The sequence below is a fragment of the Rhinolophus sinicus genome, chromosome 3 (assembly GCF_057876585.1).
Source record: "Rhinolophus sinicus isolate RSI-liver-muscle chromosome 3, RSI-T2T, whole genome shotgun sequence".
NCBI classification, from domain to species: domain Eukaryota; kingdom Metazoa; phylum Chordata; class Mammalia; order Chiroptera; family Rhinolophidae; genus Rhinolophus; species Rhinolophus sinicus.
This window is the reverse complement of record NC_142503.1, coordinates 53152233-53179835: the sequence shown is the minus strand read 5'-3', so window position 1 is coordinate 53179835 and position 27603 is coordinate 53152233. Positions and strand designations below refer to the sequence as shown.

The 27603-nt window shown below is 37.3% G+C and overlaps 1 protein-coding gene across 4 annotated transcripts in view; it reads right to left on the bottom strand.

Moving 5' to 3' along the window:
- Positions 1–3743: 3743 nt before the first annotated feature.
- Positions 3744–27603, bottom strand: part of ATG10 (autophagy related 10) — a 330308-nt gene continuing 306448 nt past the window's right edge. For all 4 annotated transcript variants that reach the window (XM_088796595.1, XM_019746380.3, XM_088796596.1 and 1 more), the window contains 3 exons: positions 5313–5410; positions 4559–4673; positions 3744–4244 (listed from right to left, as the gene is read on the bottom strand). In XM_088796595.1, the coding sequence (XP_088652721.1) occupies positions 4574–4673; positions 5313–5410 (198 nt within the window). In that variant the 3' untranslated portion in view covers positions 3744–4244; positions 4559–4573. The remainder of the gene's footprint in view (positions 4245–4558; positions 4674–5312; positions 5411–27603) is intronic.

Here is a 27603-nt window from a genome sequence, read left to right as displayed (position 1 = left end):
AGGTACAGTGATTTACCCCAGGTAAAACAGTAAGCCAGAAAGAACTCAGGCTTTTTAGGACACTGGCAGGTTTTGTTTTGGAAGATCCTAAGCAAAAATTGCAAATGTCTTTGGCATTCTCCCACCGCTTTCTGTACTCCTGTACCTTCTAAAGCCTATGGGCTAGCACCTACTGGTGAAAAAACTGACAAAGTGTATGCGTGATTAGTTACATGCAGCAGTCACATAAAAAATACAGGCTGTTTCTATAATGCAAATATGATCACTTTACTTGAATGCCCTCAGTGGCTGTTTGTAGTTTTCAGGCCGAATACAAATGCTCAATATGACAATAAAGGCTCCTGCAGACGTGGCCCCAGTCCTGCTAGCCAAACCTCACACTACCACTTCTCCATAAGCACCTTAAAGGGCTTTTCTCCATTCTTGACCTGGCTAAATCAAGTTTTTCGTGACTCTACTCACATTCCCCTTCTCAGAACATTCCCTCATGCTTGCTCTCCACACCTGTGCCACAGCACACATCTTACGTACTGTCCCTGAATCTTCCTCTTGTCTGTCGTCTTCACTGGACTGTGGCATTTTTATGAGCCTGGGTCCCATCTTTCTGTTTGCTACCCCTGGCACCTAGCCTAGGGCTCAGTACATAAGGGGAACTCAGTAAGTATCTGCTAAGGAAATATTTGCATGTCCTTACGCAAATTTTAATCCGAAAAAAACAAAAACCAAAAACCACAATTCATTGGAAGATCAGCTCTCAGAAAAGTATGTAAAGAGCTGGATTTGACAATGCAGATCTCCATTTCCTAACATCTTGAGAGCATGAATAAAAACTGTACCAATCTTGGAAGAAATGGTTCCAAAAACCCAGTTTTGACTTCTTTTTTTTTTTCTCTTTCACACATTTTTCTTGGAGGGAGAGAGAGTTAGTTAGTCTCGTTTTTTTTTTTTTTTTTTTTGGATAGTCAATAGGTTTTATTTACATTGTATTGAGAAAAGGAGACAAAAGACATCCCTTTACAATTGTCTTCCAGCAATCTCACCTTTGAGGAGAATATATAACAAAATTTTATATATAAGGAAACATAAATATCTATATATACAAAACAGACATAAATACACAAAGATAAAGTGGTTATAAAGTCTCTTGAAGTACAAATTTATGAACTGACCACTAGACACAGAACTTAGATCTATAATGGAAAAAAAATCACTATGACCCTGAAAAAAAATTAAAATACCACTGTCACTAACAAGGAAAAAATTAAATAGAAAATAGAAAACAATAATCACCGGAAAACCTGGGTCTTGTAAAGATTTCTTTCCATCAGAAGATGCAGAAACATTTTTCTCCCTGGTGCAAATGAAAACGTTTCTCAAGCATCCCCAGTTTCTTCCCTGCTTTTTCCCCCAGACGCCGGTGTAGACGGCCGGTGTGGATTTTTTTCCAAAGATGAGAAGTAGAAATTTGTACTTTATCGAGAGCGGGTGCACTTTTCCCCCTAGCCCCCCTTTCCTCTGCCTCCAAGATGGTAGCTAGTCTCGTATTTTTAAGCTCTGGCTTGTAGGCTAGAACCTGATGATCAACCCAGCCTCTGGCCCTTCCACTGGGCATTCAAAGAACTGGCCCACCCACTCAAACCCCCAGAATGAGCCTTTCCTGGGTCACATATGAAGGGCAAACAGCAACTCTTCAGTACGTGCCACCTTAGAAGATACTACAAGAAAAGTGGGTCATCACCTTAGGTCACTTACTACGCGTAATTAAGGAGGGAAAGAAATCAGAGTGAAAGGGAGACAACTAAATGCTAGTAAGACTAAGTACAGTGAGTAATAGAGGGAGACGTGACCAGTAGGGATGGTGGTGTTTATTGATGGCTTTGTGAAAGCGAATCACACAAACGAGGTTGAGAACTGGGTAGAGGGGTGGGGAAGGAAGCATTTCCAGGTGGGAACCAGCATGAGCAACAGCCAGATAAGGACGTGAACAGAGAAGACTTGCCTGATCAGGAGCACGTTTGTGTTGGGCAGGAGTCAGGCATGAAAGGCGGTGGGAAGGAGCAGATGTGCTGGCGTCCTGACAGGGGCAGGGCCATGATCCACTGCCCCTTTCTCCATGCAGCACCGTGTTGGGTCTGATGCACATTCGGAGTTACTTACCATTTTGATCTTCTCCGTGCCCTTGTTAGGTGAGTGGGATAGATATTGTAGGCTTTTTTTGTTTTTAATAGAAATGGTAAAAGACTAAAGAAGATTAAGAAAATTGGCCCAAGTCACACAGCTAGCAATTAACCAGACTCAAAGTTTAGATCTCTAGACTTCTCGCTATGTCTCAGACCCAAGAATTGGAGTGGGCCTCCCTCACAAGTCACACAGCTAAACTTCCTCATTTTGCAAACAAGAAAAACTGAGGACCAAACAAGTTGAAGCAATTTTTCCCAGGTCACACAAAAAGCAGAGTTTAGGACATTGGCTGGTAGCTGCTTTAACCAGCCTTATTTCTGAGTGAAGGGGCTTTTCATTATGTTAGCTGGAGAAGAAACCCAGAGGAAAAATTCTCATATTCCAGAGAAAGAAGTTTTACTTTGACAAAACAATTTTTTTTCTGTTTTATAACTGTTGGGATAATAGCCTGTTATATAACTGCATTTATAAAAATGAAAATTTTTATCAACCAAAAAGTATAAGTTTTTTTAAGTGAAAAACATTCTGAAAAGAAACAGAGCTGCCTGAGAAGAGGGATCTATCTGGGGAAGGAGGTCCCCACAACATATAGGAGAATTTCAGAACTTTTTTCTGCCACTGATGAATTTTCAGGTCTTCGTCAATCAGAAAAGAAAAAAAAATTATTTTAAACTTTAAGCAAAACAACACACTGGCCCCAAACTGGCATAATACTATCATCTCAAAATCTGTCAGCAAAAGATAACTGGTATTTCCAGACAAGTACATAATCCAGATTAAACATTATTATAATTTTTTAAACCCCAGAAATGACATGGCTTGAGAAATGACTTGCTGAGAAATCTGTGTTTACATTGGGGAGAGTGGGGGAGAGGGGGAGGAATCCCTCACAGAAGTTGAAAAGACGTTAAGTGGCAAATACCAAAATGCCCAGCAAGCATGTAAGCAGCTCTCATCCCAGTATGAATATGTGCAGCTCAGCGTTTTAAAATTTACTTTTAGCTTTTCTAACATTTTGAACTAACACTTTCTCTACTTCCGCTCCCTCTATGAGAGTCCTGCCCTTATCCTGCAGACTGGAAGTGCTGTCACAGTCCCCTTGGGTTCCCCAGAAGGTAATGTCTTCACCCTAACCATTTACCCAGGGGGCCACCCTGAGAACAAATGACTCCTGGACTTCCTTACTATCAGGTGGTCTCAGGGGCAATGCCGGGACAAATGTTAGGAGTCAGTCCAACTTGCCGCAGTTATACATAGAATTGGACAAGGCCTGTTGGGAGATGAAAACAATACAAATAAATGCCACACTAAAGGCACATCTGGACCAGAGGTTCTCCAGGACCCAATGCGTCAGGATGACCCCAGAGAGGCTGTTTCACAAGGTGGTACCCAGCATTTGTACTTGTAAAAGATCCTCAGGGGATTCCACAGTGCATCCCTCACTGACAGACACTAATCTAGATGCTCTAAAGAGCCAATTACATTTTTTCTCTTAGTTTCAGCCCCTAGCAAGTTAAAATGAAAAACAAAACAAGTAACCCGAAACGAAAAATTCTTCCAGATTATGTTCATCTTAATACTTTACTGGCTAGTAAACTTATTGACAGACTGGGTGAATAAAAGTCAAACATAAGAAAGGAGAGCATTTAATGAACATCTTATATAATAGTTTACAATATTTTCTCAGGTATTAATGATCTCACAGAGTTCTCACAGCAACTCTGTTGAGGTAGCTTGTTACTCTCATACTAAAGATGAAGAAGACATGTCTCAGCGACATGAAAAAATGACCTGGAAATGCCCTATGAGGTCAGTATTTCTATTATCATGTTACATTAACTTTTTGCTGTTTATATTGATTTGTGTCTTTGAGGTATTTCTTCAAATATATGGTATATCAGTTGCTGCAGACATTTGCTTCCAAGGGGGAAAAAAAATCCATGTCAAAATCTTGGTGACCTGAAAACTCACGGTATGGATCCTATTAAAACCAGGGTGGGCCATGTCAATGTTCAGCATTCTTCATGCTGCAATTTCTAAGCTCTTTGACTCAATAGAAGAATCTGAAGAACAAGAACAAAACAAAAGTCAAGAGGATAAAAGAAGGTTAACTGAACAGTACAGACTTATTTCAAGAAGATCAATTCTAAAACAAAAATACCCTGTCCTGTGAGTGTCACTTATAGCAAAGTAAAATGCTTGCTAAATGATTGGGTGCTGGTTGGTTGGAAAACAAAAAACGCAAGTCAGCGGTCAGCTCATTAGACATGAAAGCAAACTTACATGGTGGGGACAGCAGGGACAACTTATCAACGTACAAGAGAGACACCAGGATCTTTGTAAGAGCAAAACATTCAATCTGGGCTTTCCTTTTTACCTGTCATTCGACATTTCATTCATCTTGAGAGGCTGCTCTGGCATAACTCAGAGGCAGATTCAGCCCAACAACTGGCCCTACAATGCTCAGCCAAGATGTGATGTAGTTGACATTCCTGGGAAACAAGTGAAGATACAGACAATTTTAGTGTTTCCGTTGCAGTTTGAACGAATGGTAGAAAATCAGTTACCAACAACAAAAGAGGTGTGCCCACCACTTGGAATCCCAGCATTTCCAAATGTCTGCGCTGTTGCTTGACAAGGGCTCAAGCTCCAAAAAAACTGTGAGGATTGCTCACAAAGGTAGCTGGAGGCCTTGGGATTCCTGAGTCCCCCAGATGATTCCAATTTTATGCTTAAAATTTACAGCATTTGCTAAGGTGGTGGAGTGCAGTGATTAAGAGCATGGCTCTGAGGCAAAACCGGTGGTTTTGCAATTTTCAAATCCCAGTTCCATGCCTTAACTAGCTGTGTGACCTTGGCTGAATCATTTAACCCCTCTGTGCTTTAAGCGTCCTCCTCTGTAAACAGGGTAAAATAATAGAACTTAGCTCATAGGGGCATTATAAAACTCCAATGCATTAATATGTTTAAAATAGAAGAGCACCCAGGACACAGTAAAAATCAATAAGTGTTAGCCATTGTTATTATTACAAATAATATTTCTTTTTTAGCGTAGCTTTCAGAGTCACATAAAAAGATTTACACTTTTAAAATCAGAGTAAAAGCCAATGTATCTTGATGGTGTTTCGTACCTATTGATTTTCCGAGAATTCTTTAACAGAGGAGTCATGAATTCACTTGTCTTGCAGGGATGAAGTACGAAAAAGGGTTGCCCGAGGATTGGATGCTCCTGTAAGAATCAGAGTTGGTTCAGGATTGCCAGTGTTTAACTTCAAAAAGTTAAAATACATCATCAGGATTTAACTTCAAAAAGTTAAAATACATCATCTGGTTTGTTCCTTTAAAACAAAGGTTTGTTTTAAATTCCAAGATATTAAATTAAGATACAGACAGATTGCAGTTTTGAAATATAATTCATAATCCAAACATGAGAAGAGGCTGCTAAGAAGGAGTCATGTACTGATAAAATAGTAGTCAATCATAGGAGGGCACATGGCTTGGTTTACACAATACAAACTGTAGATAAATCTTATCAGTCCCCTTTCCTTGTCAGCTAGTGTTTCCCTTGGGTCTTTAATTATTCTTTCGTTTTTCCTCAAGGATATGTGTGAAGCCCAGTAGTAGCCTGACCATCTGAACAATGCATTTTATTCATTTCTTTGTTAGTGGTAAGGGGACCAAAATCATTTGCACTTTCTTTCATATAAATTTTGTCAACATGTTAATTGTTTCAGGCCTAACTGCATTCAGTGCCAATGGACGCATGTTCGGTGGATAGAATGGAGGGCAGGGGGTGAGAGCGGGGAGGACGTGTTGCATTATTTAAGTTGTTCTGTCTGTCTGTCTCTCTTTCTGAGTTTCTCTGTTTATCTGTTTCTCTCCTTCTGTTTCTCCCAAGACTATAGGGCTGTTTCTATGAGTTAAAAGCCCATGTGGTGAAACACCACTGCCTTTGTAGCAGAATGACTGGATAAGATACAGGTCAGACTGCTGCTAGGTTAGGGATGTGGGCATCATTTGGCAAGCAAGGGTGAGCCTTAGCAGGTTTCTATGTAGTGAGTGATCTATGCACAAATTCTATCAACACGAAAACAATGATTCATGATAAATTTATTGAGTATTTCCATTGTGTATTAACCATTATGCCAGAGACTGCAAGTTCAAATATTGCTATGATGTGAATGTTTGTGCATATGTTGAAAGCCTCATGTGCAGTGTGATGATAGGAGGTGGGGCCTCTGGGAGGTGATTACATCATAAGGGTGGAGCCCTCAGGAATGAGATTAAGGACCTTATATAAAAGGCTCCATGCAGTACACAGTATTTGTCTTTCTCTGTCTGATTTATTTCACTTAGCGTAAGCATAATGCCCTCTAAGTCCATCCATGCTATTGCAAATGGCAATATCCCATTCTTTTTATGGCCAAGTAATATTCCATTTGACACACACACACACACGCACACACACACACACACACACAAAACATCTTCTTTAGTTAGTCATCTATCAATGGACATCTAGGTTTCTTACCTATCTTGGCTATTGTACATAATGCTGCAAGGAACATAGGAATATGATTTCATGAATATGTGGAATCTAAAAAAAAACCAAAACAAACGAACAAACAAAACAAAACAGAAATAGATTCATAGATATAGAGAACAAACTGGTGGTTGCCAGAGGGGAGGAGAGTGGAGGGAGCGTGGATGAAAAAGATAAAGGGGAATAAGAGGTACAAACTTTCAGTTATTAAATAAGTAAGTCATGGAGACATAATGTACAGCATAGGGAAAATCGTCGATAATATCGTAATACTTTGTATGGTGACAGATGTTACTAGACTTACTGTGGTGAGCCCATCATAAGGTATATGTGTCAAATCACTATTCTGTACATCTGAAACTAATATAACATTGTATGGCAACTACACTTTAATAAACAATGAAAACCAAAAACAAACAAACAGAAATAAAACAAAAAGAGGCTCCAGAGAGAGAGCTTGCCCCATTCCTCCATGTGAGGACACAGTGAGAAGTCTATGACCCAGAAGAGGGCCCTCACGAGAAAGGTCTGGTAACCTGATTTCAGACTTCCAGATTCCAGAACTGTGAGAAATAAATGTCTATTTTTCATAAAATACCTAATCTGTGGTATTTTGTTATATCAGCCCAAAGAGACCAAAACAAATATCTGCAAAGATCATGCAGGACCTGAAGGACTGAGGCCAGGGAAGTACACCAGCAGGGGAAAGGCACTTTGGGCCTGTGCCAGCTATCTGCTCAAGCTAGCTGTGACAGGCGGGAATGCAGGGTCAGTGTGCCAGGGCTTCTGATTTGTCAAAATAACCTAGCTTTTCATCCAGATTTTAAGGTAAAACCTCCTAAATTTAAACGTCGGCACATTTTTTTCTTCTTTAACATAGTGTGGGCCAAATAAAACAAGCCTGCCAGCGGAATTTGGACTAGGGGCTGCCTAGCTTCTTCTCCTCTTCTCAGCCAATCCAAGGAGAAGCTGAACTCAGAGCTACCCATGGGAAGAATTATGTGCGGTTTTCCCTGCTACCTCCACCCGCCAACTCCCAAACATTCATGCCTGCGTGCACGTACGTGCACACACCCACTCACAAGAAATGGGAGGGACAGCTTCTCTTGTACTGGAGACATTGGATGTGGAGATTTGGGGGTTACATGTGTGGTGAGGGCTGGGTTATCCACTGGGTGTGGGCTGGTGTATGTCTCTGCCCAGCAGCTTGATTCTGACAGCAGAGCCTGAGCTCCTTCTCTCCAGCTCTCTCCCCACCACTCATTCCCATCCCTAACCAGACCCCAGGGTCACAGCCCAGATGTGTTATTCCTGTAGTAACTCCTCCTGTCCACCAACTCGATTCTGGCTTCCTTTACCTGCCTTAAACTAATATTTATTAATTCAACACGTATCTATTGATCATCTCTTATGTGTCTCCTGGGAATAGTTCTGGATATAGTTATAGAGATCACTGTATCTCAAAGATAAACTAAGTCCCTGATCCTTGGAACTTACATGCCAGTGCAAGAGACAGCTAATAAACACACAAAACAAATAAATATACAAGATAATCAAGATATGAATGAAATAAAACAGGGTAACGTGGTTCTGGAGGGATCGTGGTGGCTTAGAGTTGGTGAAGAGAAGGCCTCACAAAAGAAGTGATCTTCAAAAAGAGTTCGGAATGACAAGAAAAAACCTACCATGCAGAGGTCTGGCACCAGAGTGTTGGAGGCAGAAGACTGTAAAGGGAAATGAGCATAGGAAATGCTAAAGAATTTTAGGATTATCCTGGACTAAAATAATTACTGTTTGGAGGGTTGGAGTGTAGAAAGCCAAATTTAGTCTAATTTTTTTTGATTACTTTATTAGTAATCAATGGAAGGAATAAAGAGCCACAACCACATCTTATTGATGAGAAGACATGTTACCTTCTTTAACAAAATGAAACCTAGACCGCCACGGATGGTATTAGATGGAAACACCCATAATGGGGCGTGTCAGCTCCACCATGCAGCCTCTACTCCTCTCTAGGACTCACTCTTCCCTTGGCATCCCTTTCATACCCATGGGGAAACTCCTCCAGCTTTAAACATCCAAGCCCAAGCCTGTGGCTGAGGTAGAAGAGACTGTTCAAACAAGACTCCACTAAAAGCCTGGGAATACAGAAACGGTAATAAACACACAAAGAAACAGGGCTCTTGAAGATCCAGAAGTACAATACTGGGGCTCCCAGGCCCATTTGAGTCATGTAGGACATTAGGAAAAGACCTTGACTGAGTCTTCCCTTCCTGGCCTACATGGTGGATGGAAGCACTCACCACCACCCAAGAGTGTCCTCCAAAAATCTTAACCTGTCACAATTCAGTTTCCTGAGGACTTGGTGACACTCATGAGGAACGACTTCATCAGAGAGTCATGACCTTATCTCTTCCTTACAGACCTTTGGCCTAACCTTTACAAGACCTCAAAAGAAAAACCATATTAGAGTAGAACATATATCCAAGAGATACATGCACACTTATAGTTCAGGGGACCATTTTCTAAGCAGATATAGGCCCATGCCACACTACAGCTCTGCTCATTTGATGCTGCTGAGTAAAGAATTGGACTTTACTTCTGCAACTCATCTTCTGTTCAGTCTATGAAGTCTGACAATTAAGTTCGCGAACTTGTTGCAATGATGTTGCTAACATTTTATTTTTATATCAGAGGGATTATTCGTTACAAATTCATACTAACTGAACAGTTAACAAAGTGTTGTAAAGGCTGCATGAAAAAGTTAGACGACCTGAACTTTTCGCCAACAATTAATGGCTCTTGCATCACAACAATGTACCAGCTCACACAGCACTGTCCATGAGGGAGGTATTAGCCAGTAAACAAGTAACTGTATTGGAACACCCTCCCTACTCATCTGATCTGGCCCCCAATGACTTCTTTCTTTATGCAAAGATAAAGGAAATATCGAAAGGAAGACAGGTTGATGACATTCAGGACATCAAGTATAATACGACAACAGTTCTTATGGCCATTCCAGAAAAAGAGTTCCAAAATTACTTTGAAGGGTGGTCTAGGCACTGGTGTCGGTACATAGCTTCCCAAGGGGAGTACTTTGAAGATGACCATACTGATATTCAGTAACGAGGTATGTAGCACTTTTTTAAGGATTAGTTTGCGATCTTCATTGTCTTACCACGTATATAGCAAGAGCAGGCATGGGTTCTGCAGTTAAGACTATTCAGAGTGAAGTCCTGCTCCACTTCTTAGTAGCTGTGAACTTTTGGGCAAACTACTTAACCGCTTTATGTCTATTTTTCCTTATATGATACTCAGAACTAATGATAGCATCTACTTCATAGACTGATGGTGATTGTTCCTTCAATGAGAAAATGCCAGAAAAGTGTTGAAAACAGTGCCTAACACATAATAAGCAGTTAGTTGGTTATTATTATTCAACCCACTGAATCTAAATAGACAAGGATAATAGCACACCAACATCCAGAATAAGGCCTACTGTACCCTATAAAGAAGCCCAATTTCAATATCTAAAAACAGGGAGCTCCTATAAAGTTATGTAGCATGGTAAAAACTAATTAATGTCTAAATATTGGAAAACAGTTGACAACTTATTATAACTAAAGGCAAGAGAGATCTTAGTAAAAAGTCTAAGTATACATATATGGCAATTAGAACTATCAGTACATTGGTATTTGAGAAAAAAAATTGATGAAAAATAATTTAAATAAATTTAAATTAAAAATTCAGGCACTTCAAAAACACTTCAGTAATCTACATTTTAGTATTCATTTTTCTTCAAACAATAGTCATATTAGTCTTAAAGCAGTCATATTAATATTTAAGGTTATGCTCTAATAAAATAAAATGCATGGTAATCTTCATGTGAAACACCTTTAGGAAAAAAAATAGAAACTCTCATGCCTTAGAAGAACTTTTAGAACAGCTTGGACGTTTCTTCAATGTAAGTTTGGTTTCCTGAAAAAGAAAAAACCTTAACATTTTTTATCCTTTACTATATTGAGAATTCATGTCTCTGTAATAAGATAGACTATATTAAAACAAATGTCTTTAAAATCAAAAGTTTAAATTGGATTTTAAAATAAAAATTATATTACTTTCGAAGATGCTTTTGATTTTAAAGGGCAAAGCTATGTTATGTTGATCAGTTTAAAATAGGAATCATTTTGTATAATCTAAGACATATTTGTATAATCTATTAAGAAAAGTTTTACACATAGATAACAATAGGAGTCGACTTCCAGTTGTAGCAGAAAGTTGAGGTCAGCAAATCTTCTTGAAAAACAACTATAAAACGGAAAAAAAAACAAAAAACTGCCAAAATAGCAACCGTTTCTGGGCTGTAAAAATCAACCAAAGGCAAATAAAAAATTTGAGAAGTGTTTGATTCATGAAAAGCTGCTAGAACTTCAAGTTAGAAACTGCAGCCTTCTGGCCTAGAAGTACCCCCATACCCCTCACCCACCTCCACCCATTCCATCAATGGGTAAGTTTTACCAGAGGGGAGCTGTCCTTGAGAAGCAGTGGCTGTGCTGCCAGTGGGGCTGACTTGATTTTCAACAGACAGTGAAAACTACCACCCAGTGGCGTTGGCAATAAAAATACCAAAATTAGTACTAAATGAAAAGGAAAAACTGTAGCTCTGCTAGCCAGATGTTGTAATTCCAGTTGAAGCAAGCAGCAAAGCAATCAGAAATTTAATGAGAAGATCCTGGAGGCAAGACAGTTGTAGAAGGACTACGTAAGTTCTCCAGGCGTCCCTGGCTGATGGGAACTACATAAATGTGCAGGGGAGATACAGGAAGACCTGATAGTGCTGACTTGAATATTAACTGAATTGTGAATGTGCTTCCAACACCCACACACATCTATCGCCAAAGGAGGGAAGATTTATGAGCTTTAGGTATTTAAGCACAATGTCTGCCCAAATTGTTGGCTAACCAGAGAACTATACATAGCTGGGTGACCCCAACGAAGACAGGCTAAAGCATGAAAACACGAATGAAAAACAAAAGCAAAGACATCAATGGCCATATGTACAGAGAGGCAAGTCTGCAGATAAAGCCAAGGAAAGTTCCTAAAACAAACAAACAAACAAATACAATAGCAACAAGAAAAAGACAACACTCAGGGAAAAATATTGGACTCCACAATTGCAACTATACGTCATCTAACATGTCTAGCTTAACTTTGAGACATGGAAAGAAACAAAAAAGTGTGATGTATACTAAGGGGAAAAAAGGCCAATTAATAAAAACTTACTCTGTGTGGGTCCAGATTCTAGATTTACAAAGAATTCAAAGCAGCTATTATAAATATGTTTGAAGCACTACAGAAAACTATTTAAAGAGTTAAAAAGGAAAAATTATGATAATGACTCTGCAAATAGGTAATCTCAATCAAGGAATATAAACTATGAAAAGAACCAGATGGAAGTTCTAGAGTTGAAAAGTACAACACAGGGGAAAAACAAAAGCACTAGATAGGTTAAGTATATATGAGATAGCAGTTAAAAGAATTAGTGGACTTGAAGATTTATTAGTAGAAATTATTCAATTTAAATGAAAGAAAAAAATAAAGAAAAATGAACAAAGCCTCAGGGACCTATGGGACAAAACCAAGTGTACCAACATAAATGTAATAGGAGTCTGGGAGGAGAGGAGAGAGTGAAGAGGCAAGCAAAATATTTGAAAAAGTACTGTTTGAAAATTTCTAAACTTTGATTTTAAAAAAAATTAATCTACAGATACAAGGAGCTCAACAAACCCTAAGTAGAAACAAAAATAAAGCCACATCTAGACACACCATAATCAAGTGGCTGAAACCAAAGACAAGGAGAAAATCTTAAAAGAAAGAGATAGTTCATCACATAAAAAAGGAATAACATTACAATAATGGTTGTCTTCTCATCAGTTCAGAAGGCAGCAGAAGAATATATCCAAAGTTCCAGAGGAAAAAAACCCAGAGCTGTCAACCAAGAATTCTATCACCAGCAAAACTATCCTTCAAAATTGAAGGTAATATAAGCATATGCCCAGGGAAACAGACTGTAAGAATCCCTTGCTAATAGACCTGCCTTATAAGATATACTAAAGTAAGTCCTTCAGACATTAATACCAGAGGGTAACTTAGTCCATAGGAGAGAATAAAAAGCATCATAAATGGTAAATACAAAAGATGAGTTAAGTATTTTTCTTCTCTTAATTAGTTTAATAGACATAGATTATATAAGCAAAAATTGTAATACTGCAGTGTTGGGTTTATAACACATATAGATATAGTACACATGACAATAATAGCACACAGAAAAGGGAAATAGAAACATATTGAACAAAAATTGCTATGTTTAAGTTAAATTAATCAGTATTAACTTTTTTTCTATTGTTCGAATGTTAGTAAGTGTTGTTTTTGAGAGCAATTGGAATCCCAAATCTCCTTTTTGTTGTTTAACAAATCCTTTAAGTATGTTGTTAATCATGACCACTCTTCTAGCAATGTGTCATAGGCATCCAATAATTAATTACATGGTTAAATTGTATGCAGTCAACATTCAATGCTACCTCAAATGTGTTAGTTGTGGCAAATTAACCAAATCATTAATTACTTTTTAAAAACACATGAAAAATTATTTTAAAAATACTCAAAATAAATCCTGTTTCCAAGTATATAAGACTATTGAATGCAGGCCTTGAGTTATTAAGAAAATAATAATGGTTATATAATGCAGAAAAATAAAAAGTTTCCCTGGTGTGATTAGAATTCATATGTTCCCTCATTCATTCACTTAGTAAATATTAGGTCTTCTTGTCTTATATTTTGATAATGATTTAACTTTTACTAAAGACAAAGGATCTGTAATTTTAAAATGTGGTCAGTCTTGTCGATGGATATCTTAGTGCTGGAGCAGTGACAGAATTAGCTTTGCAGCCTGAGCCAATACTATTTTTTCAGCCACTTTAAATCAGCTGATCCTGCAAGCCAAACAATTTGTATTCAAAGCAAAGTAGAAAAAAATTTAAATAATTTGAAGCATTTGATCAGTGTAGACAATCAATCTAGATAATATTTTCCAAAAGCCATTTTTCTGCAATGGAGATTTGTTAAGACTTATGCAATCAAGAAAGATTATCTGTATTTTCCCCTTTCTCCTTCAGACAGCCGGAATCAGAGATGAAAGCTGTTATTAGTTGGTTTAGGAATTATGTGCTGGAATTCAAAAAATATCTAAAATCCTACACTTTATTTGTTTAACATACCATTTTCAGAAATGGAAGAACATCAAAACTGTCAGAATTTTTTTAGTGACATTTCTTAGATCAATTCAGAAGGTAAATTTGTGTGAAAGTGCTACCATCTGCTGTCAGTACTAATGAACTGATGCAAATCTGCGCTGAGAAAAATGTCAGTGTGGAAATACATGCAGCCAATGAACTGTGTTAGGCTTACAACTCAATAAACACTTCTACTGGAACAAAGTTCTGCTAAATGGTTTTCTGTGAAAATAGAAATGATGGGTCAGATTTCTATCTCCGTAACTCCTGAGGAGTTATATAGGCACATTCTCTTATGAAATTTAATTTAGCAATGGTTAAATGTCTCATAAAATAAGTCTGACATGAATACTGTGAATTGGTTTCAGAACTACTAGATATGACTAATGCAAGGAAATGATAATATTACACCTTTATTCTTACTTCTAATAAATATGATGAGTTACTTGGTTCATTTCTTAGTATTCTTGTCTCTCCAGGAGAGCACAAATATAATTTCACATCCAGGTTCCAAGCTTTCATCCAGGTTCATATTCCAGACTGATCAAATTTGCCTTTCTCTGGGCACATTCCTTAGAAATGGAGAAGGGTATCTCCCTCATCCTGCCCCCCGCTACCCTGTAAGCAGGGAAAGCAAAATGGCTATTGAGCATGTACAGTACGAGGCACTGTAGTATGTGCTTTGCACGAGGTCACCTATCCAAATAATTCTTTGATGAAGGCTTTCTTATTGGAGAACAGGTTCAAAGAAATTATGCGTAAAGTCATCCATGTAGTGAGGGCCAAGCACCTCCAAAGTCCACACTCTTGTACTGCAGCTCCTCACCCTGCGACCAGCGTTGGTGTCAAGGACATCCCCTGGCTTTAATCCTCTCTAGTCCATCTCCTCAAATATATACCTTTTACTTCAAAATAATGTATTTTCATAAAATTGTAAGAGCAATACATACAGAGAGCTCAGCGCATATAGAAAAGAACAAAGAATAAAAGCAGAATAACTTAAAACTGTCCAACTCAGATTTAATCGCTTTTTGGTGAATTTCCTTTCAGACCTTTTGATACACACACATTTATAGTTGTCTGTTGCTTATTATTCACTGAACAGATATTTATCAAGTGCCCACTACGTATGTGTCACTCCCTGCCATATGTGCTTTTTGTTGAAATTCTCTAAGTATCTTTGCGTCCTGTTGTACTGATTTCTGTACCTATTTTTATCATTTTTCTGTATATATTTTGTTTGGATTTTTCTAGTTCTTAATTTTTTTTTTAATGTTCCATAGGTGCTTAAAAGAATATGCATACAGATTATGTGATCTTCAGTTGTGGGCTAGAGGGCTTCCCATGTGTCACTAGATCAAGGAAGGCATTTGTGTTGTCCATGTATTATTCTCTATCTGTATCTGCTTGATCTACCAATTCTGAGAAGTTCAGATCGCCATCATGATAATTAATTTGTCCATTTTTGCTTGTAGTTTGTCAATTTTTGCTTTATCCTGAAGTTGTGTTATTTAAATGCATATAAGTATATCTTCCTAGAGAATGAAGTTTTAATAAGAAGTGATCACACTTATCTCTGATTATGCTTTCTGTCAAAAAAGGACTTTTATCTGATATTAATATAACCACACCAACTTTCTTTTTACATTAGGCATTTAAAAAATTATTTGCCTTTCAATCTTTTAGTGTCCTTATGTTTGAGATATCTTCTGTAAAAAGAACATAGATGGATTTTTAAAGAAATCTACCTTTACAATCTGTCTCTTAAATGGAATGTTTATTTCATTTGCAGGTTTTATGATTCCTGATATAATTTTACTTCATTTCTTCTATCCTATTTTAGACTTTTTACTCATTCTGTTTTTAATGTTTCTTCTTTTGGTTTCCTTTTTTCCTCCTCTGTTGCTTTATTTTGGATTGACTGAATGTAGACTCAAAATTTTTTTTCCTCTTAATTAGTTTGAAAAGTTCATGCTGTATTTCTAAACTTTTAGTAGTTATTCCACATTTTTTAAGTAAATATTTTACTTAATAAAATCCACAGTTACTCAATATTTTTACTTTTTTCCTAAATAATTCAAGTACCTTAAGATATTTAACTTTGATCACCTCTTCCTGATTTCTGTATCATTGTTGTCCAATATTTCAATTGTATCTTTTGTTTTTTAACCTCATAAATTAGATATTATTAGTTTTTTGTGACTCAGTGTTTGTTGAGATTTACTCACACTTCACTATTTTTGCTTACCATTTTTTCTTATATCTCACATATTTATCCTGGGATCATTCTTTCTATTGTTGAAATATGTCCTTCAGAAGACCCTTAATGAAGATCTGTAGGTAGTAAACAGTCCCATATTGTGAATGTTTTATCTTGCCCTCATTTTTGAAAAAGAAGTTTTGGTAGGTAAAAAATTCCAGGTTACAATTATGTTCTCTCAGCACTTTGATTATACAGAGGGTGGCAAAAAGATGTATATACATTTTAAGAAAGGAAAACTGTATTAAAATTGTAATACTCAATATATACCAATAACAAAAGATGAATACAAGTCACCTTTGACTTCTGCAATTACAAGAGGTGCTCAAAGTAGTTACCATCAGCATCCAGAACGTCTGGTTATGGCGAACTACTGCTTGAGCAACGATGACCAACGTGTCCACTTGTATACATTTTTTTGGCACCCCCAGTATTATCCCATTTTCTTTTGTCTTTCATTTTTTTTCTGTATGGAAGTCAACTATCAATCTGTCATTTCTCTTTAGATCTTCTCTTTCTCTTTGGTGTTTTACTATAATGCATCTAGGTTTGGATTTCTTTTCATTTATCCTACTTGGGTTCATTGAGTTTCCAGAATCTAAATGTCAGTGTTCTTTCAACAATCCTGAAAAATTCTTAGTATCCACACTTAAATATCGCCTCTTCTTTATTCTCTCTCATTTCTTCTCCTGGAACTCCTATTAGACATGTTTGTCCTCTCGCCCTTATATCTCTTAACCTGTTATATTGACTATCATTTTCTCAATTTTTGCTACAATGTGTGTAATTTCTTCAAATTCTTCTTTTAATATATCAATGCTCTCTTTAACTATATTTATCTGCTTTTTGGTCTAGGCCTTCTAATTGTATACTTTCCTTTCTAAAAGTTCTATTTGATTATTTCTTAAATTTTCCTGATTATTTTTATAGCCTCTTCTTCCTATATCATATTTTCAGTATTTTCTTCCATTTTTAAAAGTATATTCAACACATTTTATATTGTTGCACTGAAAAATTTCAATATATGAATTTGAGGGTCTGACACTAGTTTATTGTTTCTGCTGGCCCTCACTTTTAATGGCTAATTATGAATTCTGTCCTTTTTAATTATGATGTAATAGTAGGGCTATAAATATGGTAATTCTTTAAGGCCTGGTATTAAAAATGCATCCCTTCATAGAAGTTTATATATGCTTCTGCCTAGTGCCTAGGGGGTGAGAGGGGAGAAGAGGATTCCAACTCCATACTCACATGAGGATAGGCTTGTGTTTAGGAATTAGTTTGGGATAGTTTTCTTTTTCTTTTTATATGTTCTATACAGAGGAAGGCTAAGAGGGTCATATGGGGAAGAGAGAGAAAATTTAAACATATATAGAATGATGGGGAGTGCTATTTTAGGTAAGTTGGTAAAGTAACGCCTCTGTGCAGAGCTTACATTTGAGCAGAGACCTGACCAAGGGAAGAATAAGCCGTGTAATTCTTTGCAAAATAAAACTTTTTGCCTTGGGAATGACAAATACAAAATTCCTAAGACCCTAGTGAGGGAGTGTGCTTGGAGTGGTCAAAGAACAGCAACAAGACCAGGAAGGTCAGGTGAAATAAAGGGGAATAGTGTCGGGAGTTAGACTGGAGAAGTAACTACATAAGAGGCAAGATCACGTAGAGTCTTGTAAGGCAAAGAAAAGATTTGGAATTTGATTCTGAGTATGATGGGGAGACTTTGGAGGATTCTGAACAAAGAAGTGGCATATTCTGATTTACCTTTTAAAGTATTACTCTTGATACTGTAGAAGAAAGTATGATATAGGAAGAAGGGCAAGAGGGGAAGCAGGAAGAACAGCTAGGAGGCATGGTAGTAGCCCAGACATGACATGATGGTCGCTGGTACTAGGTGACAGCAGTATGGATGGGGGGAATGTTCACTTTCGAGATTTATTTTGAAAGTAGAGCCAAGAAGATTTGCTAAGGGATTTGATATACTGTGTGAGAAAAAGGAAAGAGCCAGGAATGGCTCCAAGGTGAAATGTTGGTTTATGTGTGCTTGACTGTTTGTCTGTTGAGGTTTCATAGGGGTTTTCTCCTTAATTTATATTAGCTCTTCAGGACCTTTTGAGAACACTGATCCTTTTCATTCATTCAATTGTCACTGTGAGCCATGCACGGGGTCAGAGTTCAGTAGCATAGTGATACATAGACAGATCACCCCTGCTCTCATAAAAGTTGTAGAAATATTAAAAATATTTTTATTTCCAGGTTTTTGTCTTTACATTTGTTCACGATGATTTAGATGTGGACAGTGATATTAGATAATTAAATTTACACTTTTCCTCCTTTTTTATTTCTTTTATCACTTTATGTTTAAAAACACCTCGTTCAAAATTCGAATACTAGATATTTACCTATATTCATGTACAGTTTACCATTCAACTACTTGCTATTCCGCAAACACATGGCTTTTTCTTACCTCCGGCCCTTTGTACATGTGATTCTCTCTGCTCGGAATAACCTCTCACCCGCCCTCACCTACTCATGCCCATTTCTCTCCTACAGAGTTCAGCTTTCTTTTATCCCAGCCCTGCCTCCCCTCAGGTGGCCTCCCTCTGTGCTCTCATTGAACCCCATGCTTAACCCCACTGCTTCATTCCACACTGTTCTATAAGGAATTGACTGCTTACAGGAGTCTTTCTCTACCATCCTGTAGTCCCCTGAGGGCAGAGGAAATACACGTATTCTGGTTACTATGTTATTCTCAGCACCCAGGACAGTGCTTTTCATCTAGTAGGCACTCAATAAATAGTTTTGGAATTACTACATAGACAAAGACATCCTACTGTGCCCAAGTAAATTGTTTTTGGTACATGCAGCCTGTGCCGTAAAGGGGAATATCTGTGCGGAAAGTACCAGTGGCCCCCTATGCCACCGGGGGGACATAAAAGGGACAGAAAATTATTTTTCTTTGTCACAAAACCAGGGACAGCACCTCATATACGAGTCCTCACATAACATAAGAACTTCAATATCTGTTTTCTCAATTATTTTTTTTCCAAATTGTATCTAAGAACAAAAGAAAGGGTTTGAAAGGATGGTTAGAAATAATTCTCCACATAAAAACTTAGGTCAACTATGCAATTTTAAAATCTATTTGTTTTCTCAAAAAAATAATATTCTACATTATCATTGAAAAATAATCGATGCACCAAGATGTAAATTTTAATTCTCTGAGTTAACCTATCTTCTGCCACACCACAGTACCCCACTAAGGTGTGTTACACAGACTAAGAAGCGAGTCAAATACTACTAAAATATATAGCTATATTCGTGCCTTCCTACTTATCTCACTCCTTTATTATTTCATGTGCTTTTAACTCATGCACGAATCCACCCATCCATCAATCCATCCATCCATCCATCCATCCATCCATCCATCCATCCATCCAACCATTCATTTATTCATCAAATATTATGGAGCAAGTTCTATGTGCCAGGCACTGTTCTAAGCACTAGGCATATAAGCGTACTCACGACAGAAGTAATATCTGTTCTTATGGAGCTTACATTCTAGTTTTAGATACTAGAAAGACATAAGACAACATTCCATTATCTCAACGCCTGAGGTTTACAGTCCAGTTGCACCCCCAGTACTAAAAGTCCTGGATTTTATCTCCAGGGGAAAGAGTTCTACAGGTCAAATAAGTTTGTCACCACTTACTCCCCTTCTGTTAGGATTTCTAAAGAGAATAGAAAAGCAGATCCCTAGGAGAACAGCAATTTCACTTGGCCTGATGGGGGTTGGGGGGGTGGGAGGGTGAGTAATAGCACTTGTAACCAGGAACAAGCAAAGCTGGCAAGAGAGATGCCCTCTGTGGGAGAGATTTTTTTTTTCCAGCCTTTGGAGAGGAGGCATGGGGAGGCTTCACATTTGAGAGAAGACTGTGTAGGGATCACAGAAATGAGATGCTTCCCACTGTAAGATGGAGGGCATCCTGAGGAAAGCCTGCAAGTGCCTGAGGCCAGAGAGGAGCTCACCAGTAAACTAAAGGAAAATCACAACACGGAGGTGACCCAGGCCTCAGGCCCCACGAATGGGAAGACCAATCATTCCCTGGAATGATACTCATAGTGAGATCCTGATTCTCGCAACTCAACTACTATTTTCACCCTACAGAGCTAATGCTTGTTGTAATTGTGCAGTTCTGTAATGCTGTATTGAATGCACTGCAGTTGGAAATAACACAATGTACACAGGGTGTACATTTTCATGAGCTGAGTCAAATGAAATAGGACATCTCTCCTCCCCTCCCCTCCCCTCCCCTCCCCTCCCCTCCCCTCCCCTCCCCTCTCCTCTCCTCATTTCTCCCCGTGCTTCATTAGGACATCTGCAATTCAAGGATTACAGAAATCGCTATAATATACAACAGATTATATATCACTCAAAAGGTACAAATCCAGGAATTGGGGAATTCAGATAAAGGAGAGGTTACTTCTGACTGGTAGGCAGAGGGGTCAGCAAAGACTTCCTGAAGATAAGGTATTTAATCTGGTCCAGATCTTAAGTAATGGTCAGGACTTGGGTCGGGGGAAGAGAAGAACGTGGCGGTAGAATTTAAGATAAAAAGCGGCTACTCTGAGTTTAATGGGAACGGAGTTAAAGTGAGAGACACACAGACTTCCATTTTTTAAGTAAGACTGAGAAGTTTGGTAAATTTGGAGAAGAAAAATGTTGATTTTTGCTTGTTTTGTTGTTAGTGGTGTTAAATGATTGAGGCAATCTCTGTAAAATCCAAAGTATTCTCTGGAAGTAATCAAATCCCATCCAAGATAAAAAGCAAGGTTTGAAGGACAAGTAATCCTCTCCTATAGTTCTGAAAAAAGACAGGGTAAAAGGTGGAAAGAAGAAATTCCCCAGTACAGATTTCTATCCCTAATAAGTGAGTGAGGATATAGGTAGAAAGACAGTGAAAAAATATTAAAGAAAAATAAAAAACATAGGAAAGAAATAAAAGTCTTGTCCAAGTACCCAGAAAGGTCAGCAAGTTTCTCCTTGTTTCTGGGAAGGGCAGGGGTGCCAAGTGAAACTACACTTTGCTCTGGCTGCACCTGTTGACATTCTGTGGCCAGTTAATTAAAAATAAAATTCTAATGGTTTGGGGGAAGGTGGATTCAAAGAAAAAGAATGGACAGTTCTTTAAATTCATATGCTATGCAGAAGCCACCAGGTTTCCTAGAATTTTTATTAAAAATTACAGACATCACAGCAATAGTTCTCAGACACCATCTCCTCTGCTAACAAAACTTTCCTTTCATGGCTCCAGAGGGAGTCCAGAAACGAATTCTCCCACCCCCGCATAAATCTACAAAGGGCTCCCTCCCTGGGCTGCTGACAGTCCGAACTGTAACTCCTGGATTAGAGAGCAGAGCTTGAATATATTTATAGAGTCTATATGGGTTGTCGCTTTAAGCAACACCATTAATATGCCAGAACTCTGAGTTCCCAAACTTATTCAGTTATCAATTTGCTGTACATAATTTAATCTCTCTGTATTTTGATATGCAAAATGGAAATAGAACTGCTGATACTTCACAGGGTGAAAGGAGATAACCAACAAGACCATTATAAAGCTTGCTGGGGGAAAAACAGGGCTTATGTAAATGTCTATTAATTAAACAGGAACGGTTGCACAACTAGGTCAGGCATGATGATAAGACTGAACAATCCACCCCAGCCACCAGCATCAAAAAGAAGAAATGAACACTTAATCTTTAATAGCACTTGTTGGTTGCATTTTATAAAGAATACTGAATTGTAATATTCTGTATCACAACACAGAGTAGCATATTTCAGACCATCCTCAAAGAATTCTTTGATAAAACATAAACTTATTAGAGACGACAGTCCCCTCCCAAATAAAAACCAAGAAAGCAAGCGAATTACTAATGAAGAACTTGTAAAAAGCTAATCAAAGCTCTCATCCAGAGAAAATGAGAAAATCTGAGGCTCAGAATAATTTTGTATATTGATGAGATTTTATATAGCGTCACAGAGAGAAAAATGAAACATTTAAATGAAGAAAAAAAGGACTTGCAGTCTCTGTTTAAATGCCTTGTTATGTTCCATATCAATGTTTTTATTAAAATGTTCTGTTCCTATGGAAATATCCCTTTTAAAAAAACACCTGATGGGTGGTGCTGTCAGTAGACACTCTTGGTTTCTCTGAGTATTGGGAGGGCCAGACGGAAGGTCCTGCATTCCGCCTCCCCCTATTTCTTTTTCTCAGAGGGGTGGCTTATCCAAGGTCGCAGCACTCAGAAACGATGAAGCCGAGACTCCTGTCCAGATTCAAGAACAGAATGTAGTCTTTTCCCATCATTTCCAAGCCTGCTAAGACTAAAAGCAGCCCTTCAGCCTGAAACAATTTGCAGGCATTACATTTACTCTATTTTTGTCTTAAAGGAAAACAATTTGGAGCTTTGCTTTCCAAGCATTAATTACTTTCCCCCCTTCCTCTCTATTACATAATGGTGACAATTGTGGCTTACTAAATCTATTTCTGGTATAGTCACTAAAACAGTGACACTACTAGAGCAAGTTATGTTAGGGTACAGAGTGATGAATCAGAACTCAGTAAATTCAGGGATTTTCAAGAACAAACTCCCAAAACAGCCTAATTTATTGATAACCAGATGTTAATGTCTGCCAACTATCACACAGGACGATGTTTTGTGAACAACACAAAATAAAATAGCAGTCTATTACTACAATTACTTTTTAGAATGGTGACATATAGAATTTTAAAGCAACAGAAAAACATACAGATGAATCTTCAAGACGATTTTTTAAAATCCCATAATGCTTCTCTTTAGATATATAATCAATGTAAATTTCTAATAAAAGCACCCTTGTTTAGAGCTAACAGTTATATATTTTCTTTTTGCTTCTTACCCAACTTAGAATAATAAAAAGATTCCTTTTATTCCAAGAATCAGATTTCCCAGTAATTTCTTTAAGTTAAAATTAGTTTTTCTCTTTAGATCTCTCAAAAGAGATTCCATAAAGAAAATTCCTAAGGATGTGATAAACTCATTACAAAAATCTACTATTACTCGTATAATAATGAAAAATGTTAAGTAAAAATTTAGCTATAAAAATTTAGCTACTATGAGACATTTCTCCCCCTTTTTTTAGACTACCAATAATTTGAAACTACGTAACAAAAACAATGCTATTGACAGTCTGCAGTATTAAGAAATTATACTCTTCTATATAAAAATGTAATCATGATATTTTTTTCAGACAATACTTGTATCCTTGTATTTTGCAAACAAGCATTAGAGAGAGGAATAAACTGATACATCTGGGCAAGAATGGCAGTTTATTTTAAAGATATTTGATTAAAAATGTAAGCAACTTAATGTCAGAATAAAAAAATTACACTTTAATCCCATTTCCTGACCAAATCAATTTTTTAATGTTTCTGTAGTAACTTCTGTTGGAGTTTTAAGAACCGATTTTTATAGTTTGGATCTAGTTCAGTATTTTCTAGACAAGAAAGTTTAGGACTCCCCAAAAAGAGAGTTTAAAACCGAAAAAGAAAACTGGTATCAGGAAATACACAGGCTTTCTACATGAACTCAGGAGATGAACCCTGCGTCAAAGGCTGAGCTCTGAGCTCACCATTATTTTCTCACCATGGCCCTTCAGACCAGCAAAGTCAATAAATTTCATGATTACTTCAGACTAGGTCATCCTTGAGCTCTTTTTTCCTTCCTCTTAAAGATTGATTTCTTCCCAATTTTATTGATATCTACCTACCTTTCTATCTTTCATAGTTATGTGCACAGTGACTATATAATTTTGCGATTCCATTTTTCCTCTTACCTAACATTATTTTGCATATACTTTTTATATTTTGCATAATCCTTATAACTTTCTCGTTAGCTATTAAAGATTTAGATCATTTTTCAGTTTTATTTACACTATTATAAACTGTGTAATAGTGTAACATATGTGTGTGTGTATATATATATACATATCTATGTATATATATTATGGATTATAGATTATTTCCTTGGAATAAAATTTCAGGAATGAGTAAAAACAATAGGGATATTTATATGGTTGTTAATCTATATTACCATATTCCCCTCCAAAACGACTGAACTAATTTATATTGCCATCAATAAAAACTGGTTGACTAGTACCTCACTGTTTAAAGTAGCACGGTCTTAATATTAGAATTAGACTCTCCTTTGAGATATTTCACAAAAACATCATACAGATTCTATAAAGACTGTAGACAACCAGCATAGGCTTTATGCCACTTCTGACTTGGCCATAAGATGCAACCCTGGGGAATTACTGACTTGAGGCAGGAGAACATACGGAGAAGGGTTAGGCTCAGGGTGGGGTTGGGCGATTCTCTAAAATGCTTGTAAACACATTATGTTCCTGGATGATACTTTTCCAGATTGGCTGGAGCAGGAGCAGCAACTTTTAGGAAACGGTGTGCCAAGGCTCCAAGCACTCAGAGCAGGCCTGCGTTGTCCACGCCAAGTCTCCAACAAGCTGGTGCCTAGGTCTCAAAGGTCCATGAAAATAGGCTCCAACAAGTCACACTAACTAAAACTTATGCTCTTCTCAGGTTCTGTGCCAGTTGGTATAAATATGGCTACAGTATTATCATATCACTCCTCTAAAATGCTCTACTTTCCTTGGCAAGGGTCTGGAAAGTAATGTTAAGTGTAAAAACCAGCACATAAAATTGTATATTCATTATGGTTACAACTATGGATATGCTGACATGAAACCTGCCCAGTATATAAACGGCATCCAAACTTTCATCTTGAGGTATGGCATGAAATAAGAATGAAAACTAAAATTGTGCATGTCAAACTGACATAAGTATAATGGGAATTAAACACACCTGAGGGCATATACATTTTCTTCAACACTTCTTATTTTTTTTAGGTAGAAAATAGTCCACTGCTAGGATGTCCCTCATAAGAGGCCCATTCATTCTTTCTTGTCCTAGTGGGTGCTCCACTAGTAGTAGTAACAGCTGCCTTTCCCAGCAGGAAGGAAACTCTCAGAGCATCCACCCAGCCATAGAGCCTCTCCATTTCTGCCTCAGGACAAGAATCACTCCTGAAGGGTCCCTTCCACAAACAGATCAAAGGACAAACCCAGCTTCCCATTCAAAACCAAGAGCTCTCTCCCAGGCATTACTAATCAACCTGGGACTATCCTGTTGTCTCTACACCAACCTTCTCTGTGAAAGACTGAAGGCATTCAGTCAGGTTAGTCCACACAGAGTCAAAATGACTTTCTGCCAAGGGAGCCTCAGAGTTCTAGAATTTTACATAGTTTTATAAGTTGATAAAAATCACAGTATTCTTAATACCTATATTCTTAATACCTAGTACTCAGAAAACAAATTATAAAGGTAATTTTATACCTCTACTTTCACTTACATCTTTACTCCTATAAATGAATGTTTTATTCCAATGTCTTTGAACTTTTTTGCTTGCACACACCTACATTTACGAACTATATATCTACATACCCCTAGGCACATAAGCTGACTACTAAAATTTTTCATTAAATAGTTGTAAAGGATGTAATTTTCCTCTGAATTTTAAATGTTGACAATTTTAAATATACATACTATTTTGCATATACCTACAATTTCAAATAATGCTATTATGTCATTCTCTTAAATGCACTCAAACGAAAATAAATGCCACAGTGCTATAATACCCACCATCATTCATTTTTAAAAATATGAACAAGTGGATATTCTATATTTTTCTCCTTGAATTCATCTCATCTGCTTCTCTCAAAGAACTTTATCCTAATGTATATTTTATGCTTAAAAGCTTTTTATTGATCATATTCTTATAAACAAATATATATACATAGAGAGAGAAAGGAGTTTATTTTCCAAAATTTTCTGTGACCATTTTGCTCTAAGTGTTAACTAAGATGTCTGAGTTGTCATTATAATTCTTAGTAGTACTCAGTTGATCAAAACAAAATAAATATAAAATTTAATAAACAAATAAACATATAAAGAAAAATAGTTTTGGAAATCATGAGTTAATAGCATCATTTAGTATAACCTACAGGTCATACTTTATTCATATGTGTATGAACCCACCTAATTCTCACAATACCCTTCTCTTATTATCCCCATTTTTTAGATGCAGAAACTAAGGTTGAAAAGGCATAAACGGCTCCTCAAGGTCGCAGAACGTGGATCCACATACAGACTCACTGGCTCCAGAGCTTAGGTCCTTAACCACTACCCTGTCCTTCCTGACTCTTAAACATATGGATTGGGATGGCAGAGGATCAATAAAGGGATGTCAAATCGTTCCTTTATTTGGTGCCCTGGCTGAGCACCGTGCCATGGTAAGGGATGGGATGGGAGTGAGGTAGGCCTTTGTTTTGTACAGTGGGAGAGAGGCAACAAGGGGATGTGGGAAAGGAAAAATCTCGACCATGAGTGCCTTTTCCAGCAGATGGATTCATGGGAGGGTGCATGTGGTGGTAGAAGGTCTGGGAATTCATTCCTTTAAAACTCTCCATACCCACATGTCCTTTGGGAAGTGTTCACATACACCCAAGGAGGCATACGCTCCAGTTTGTACGCTATTGGTCCACTCAGTCTCTGATACAGTAAATGTTAGAGAAGGTTTGCGAGGCATTTTTAATGCTTTAGAAACAAAATTTAATTAAAATTCAAATTATTTTAACCCTTGAATTTTACTTTAAAATGGCAGTTAATTTCAATAATTTGGAAGGACACAAATGCTAAACTGTAACAGGATAGTAATAAGCATCACTATAATCTACATGGTAGGTTTATAATGATGAGATGTAATGCATGAAAAGCTTGCAGGTCAGTAATAGAGCCATGCATAAAATGCTCCTTGCAAAATCTTTATTTGCATTTCTATTACTGAAATCATTTCCTAATAATGAAGTTGCCATGAGAGAAGCTCCATTACTAAGGAATCACTGTTACAGAAACAACATTATTAAAGCATTGCTATGTACAGGAACTTTTATTAGGATGATACAAGTTATATATCACTGTAATAAAGTTTCCATTATAATCCTAATTGCATAAAACTGTGTTGGTGGATAGCAATGCTAGGGCTGTAGGACTTTTAATAAAGTATCAAAATAATGCTTTGGTAATAGGATTGTTTAGAATACTAATACTTCAGGGAAGGCTGAACTGACTAATGGATGTTTATGTTACTGATTATACACGCTCTACCAAGAATTAAAAAGAAAAGATGTGAAAAGAACCCTCATGTACCTA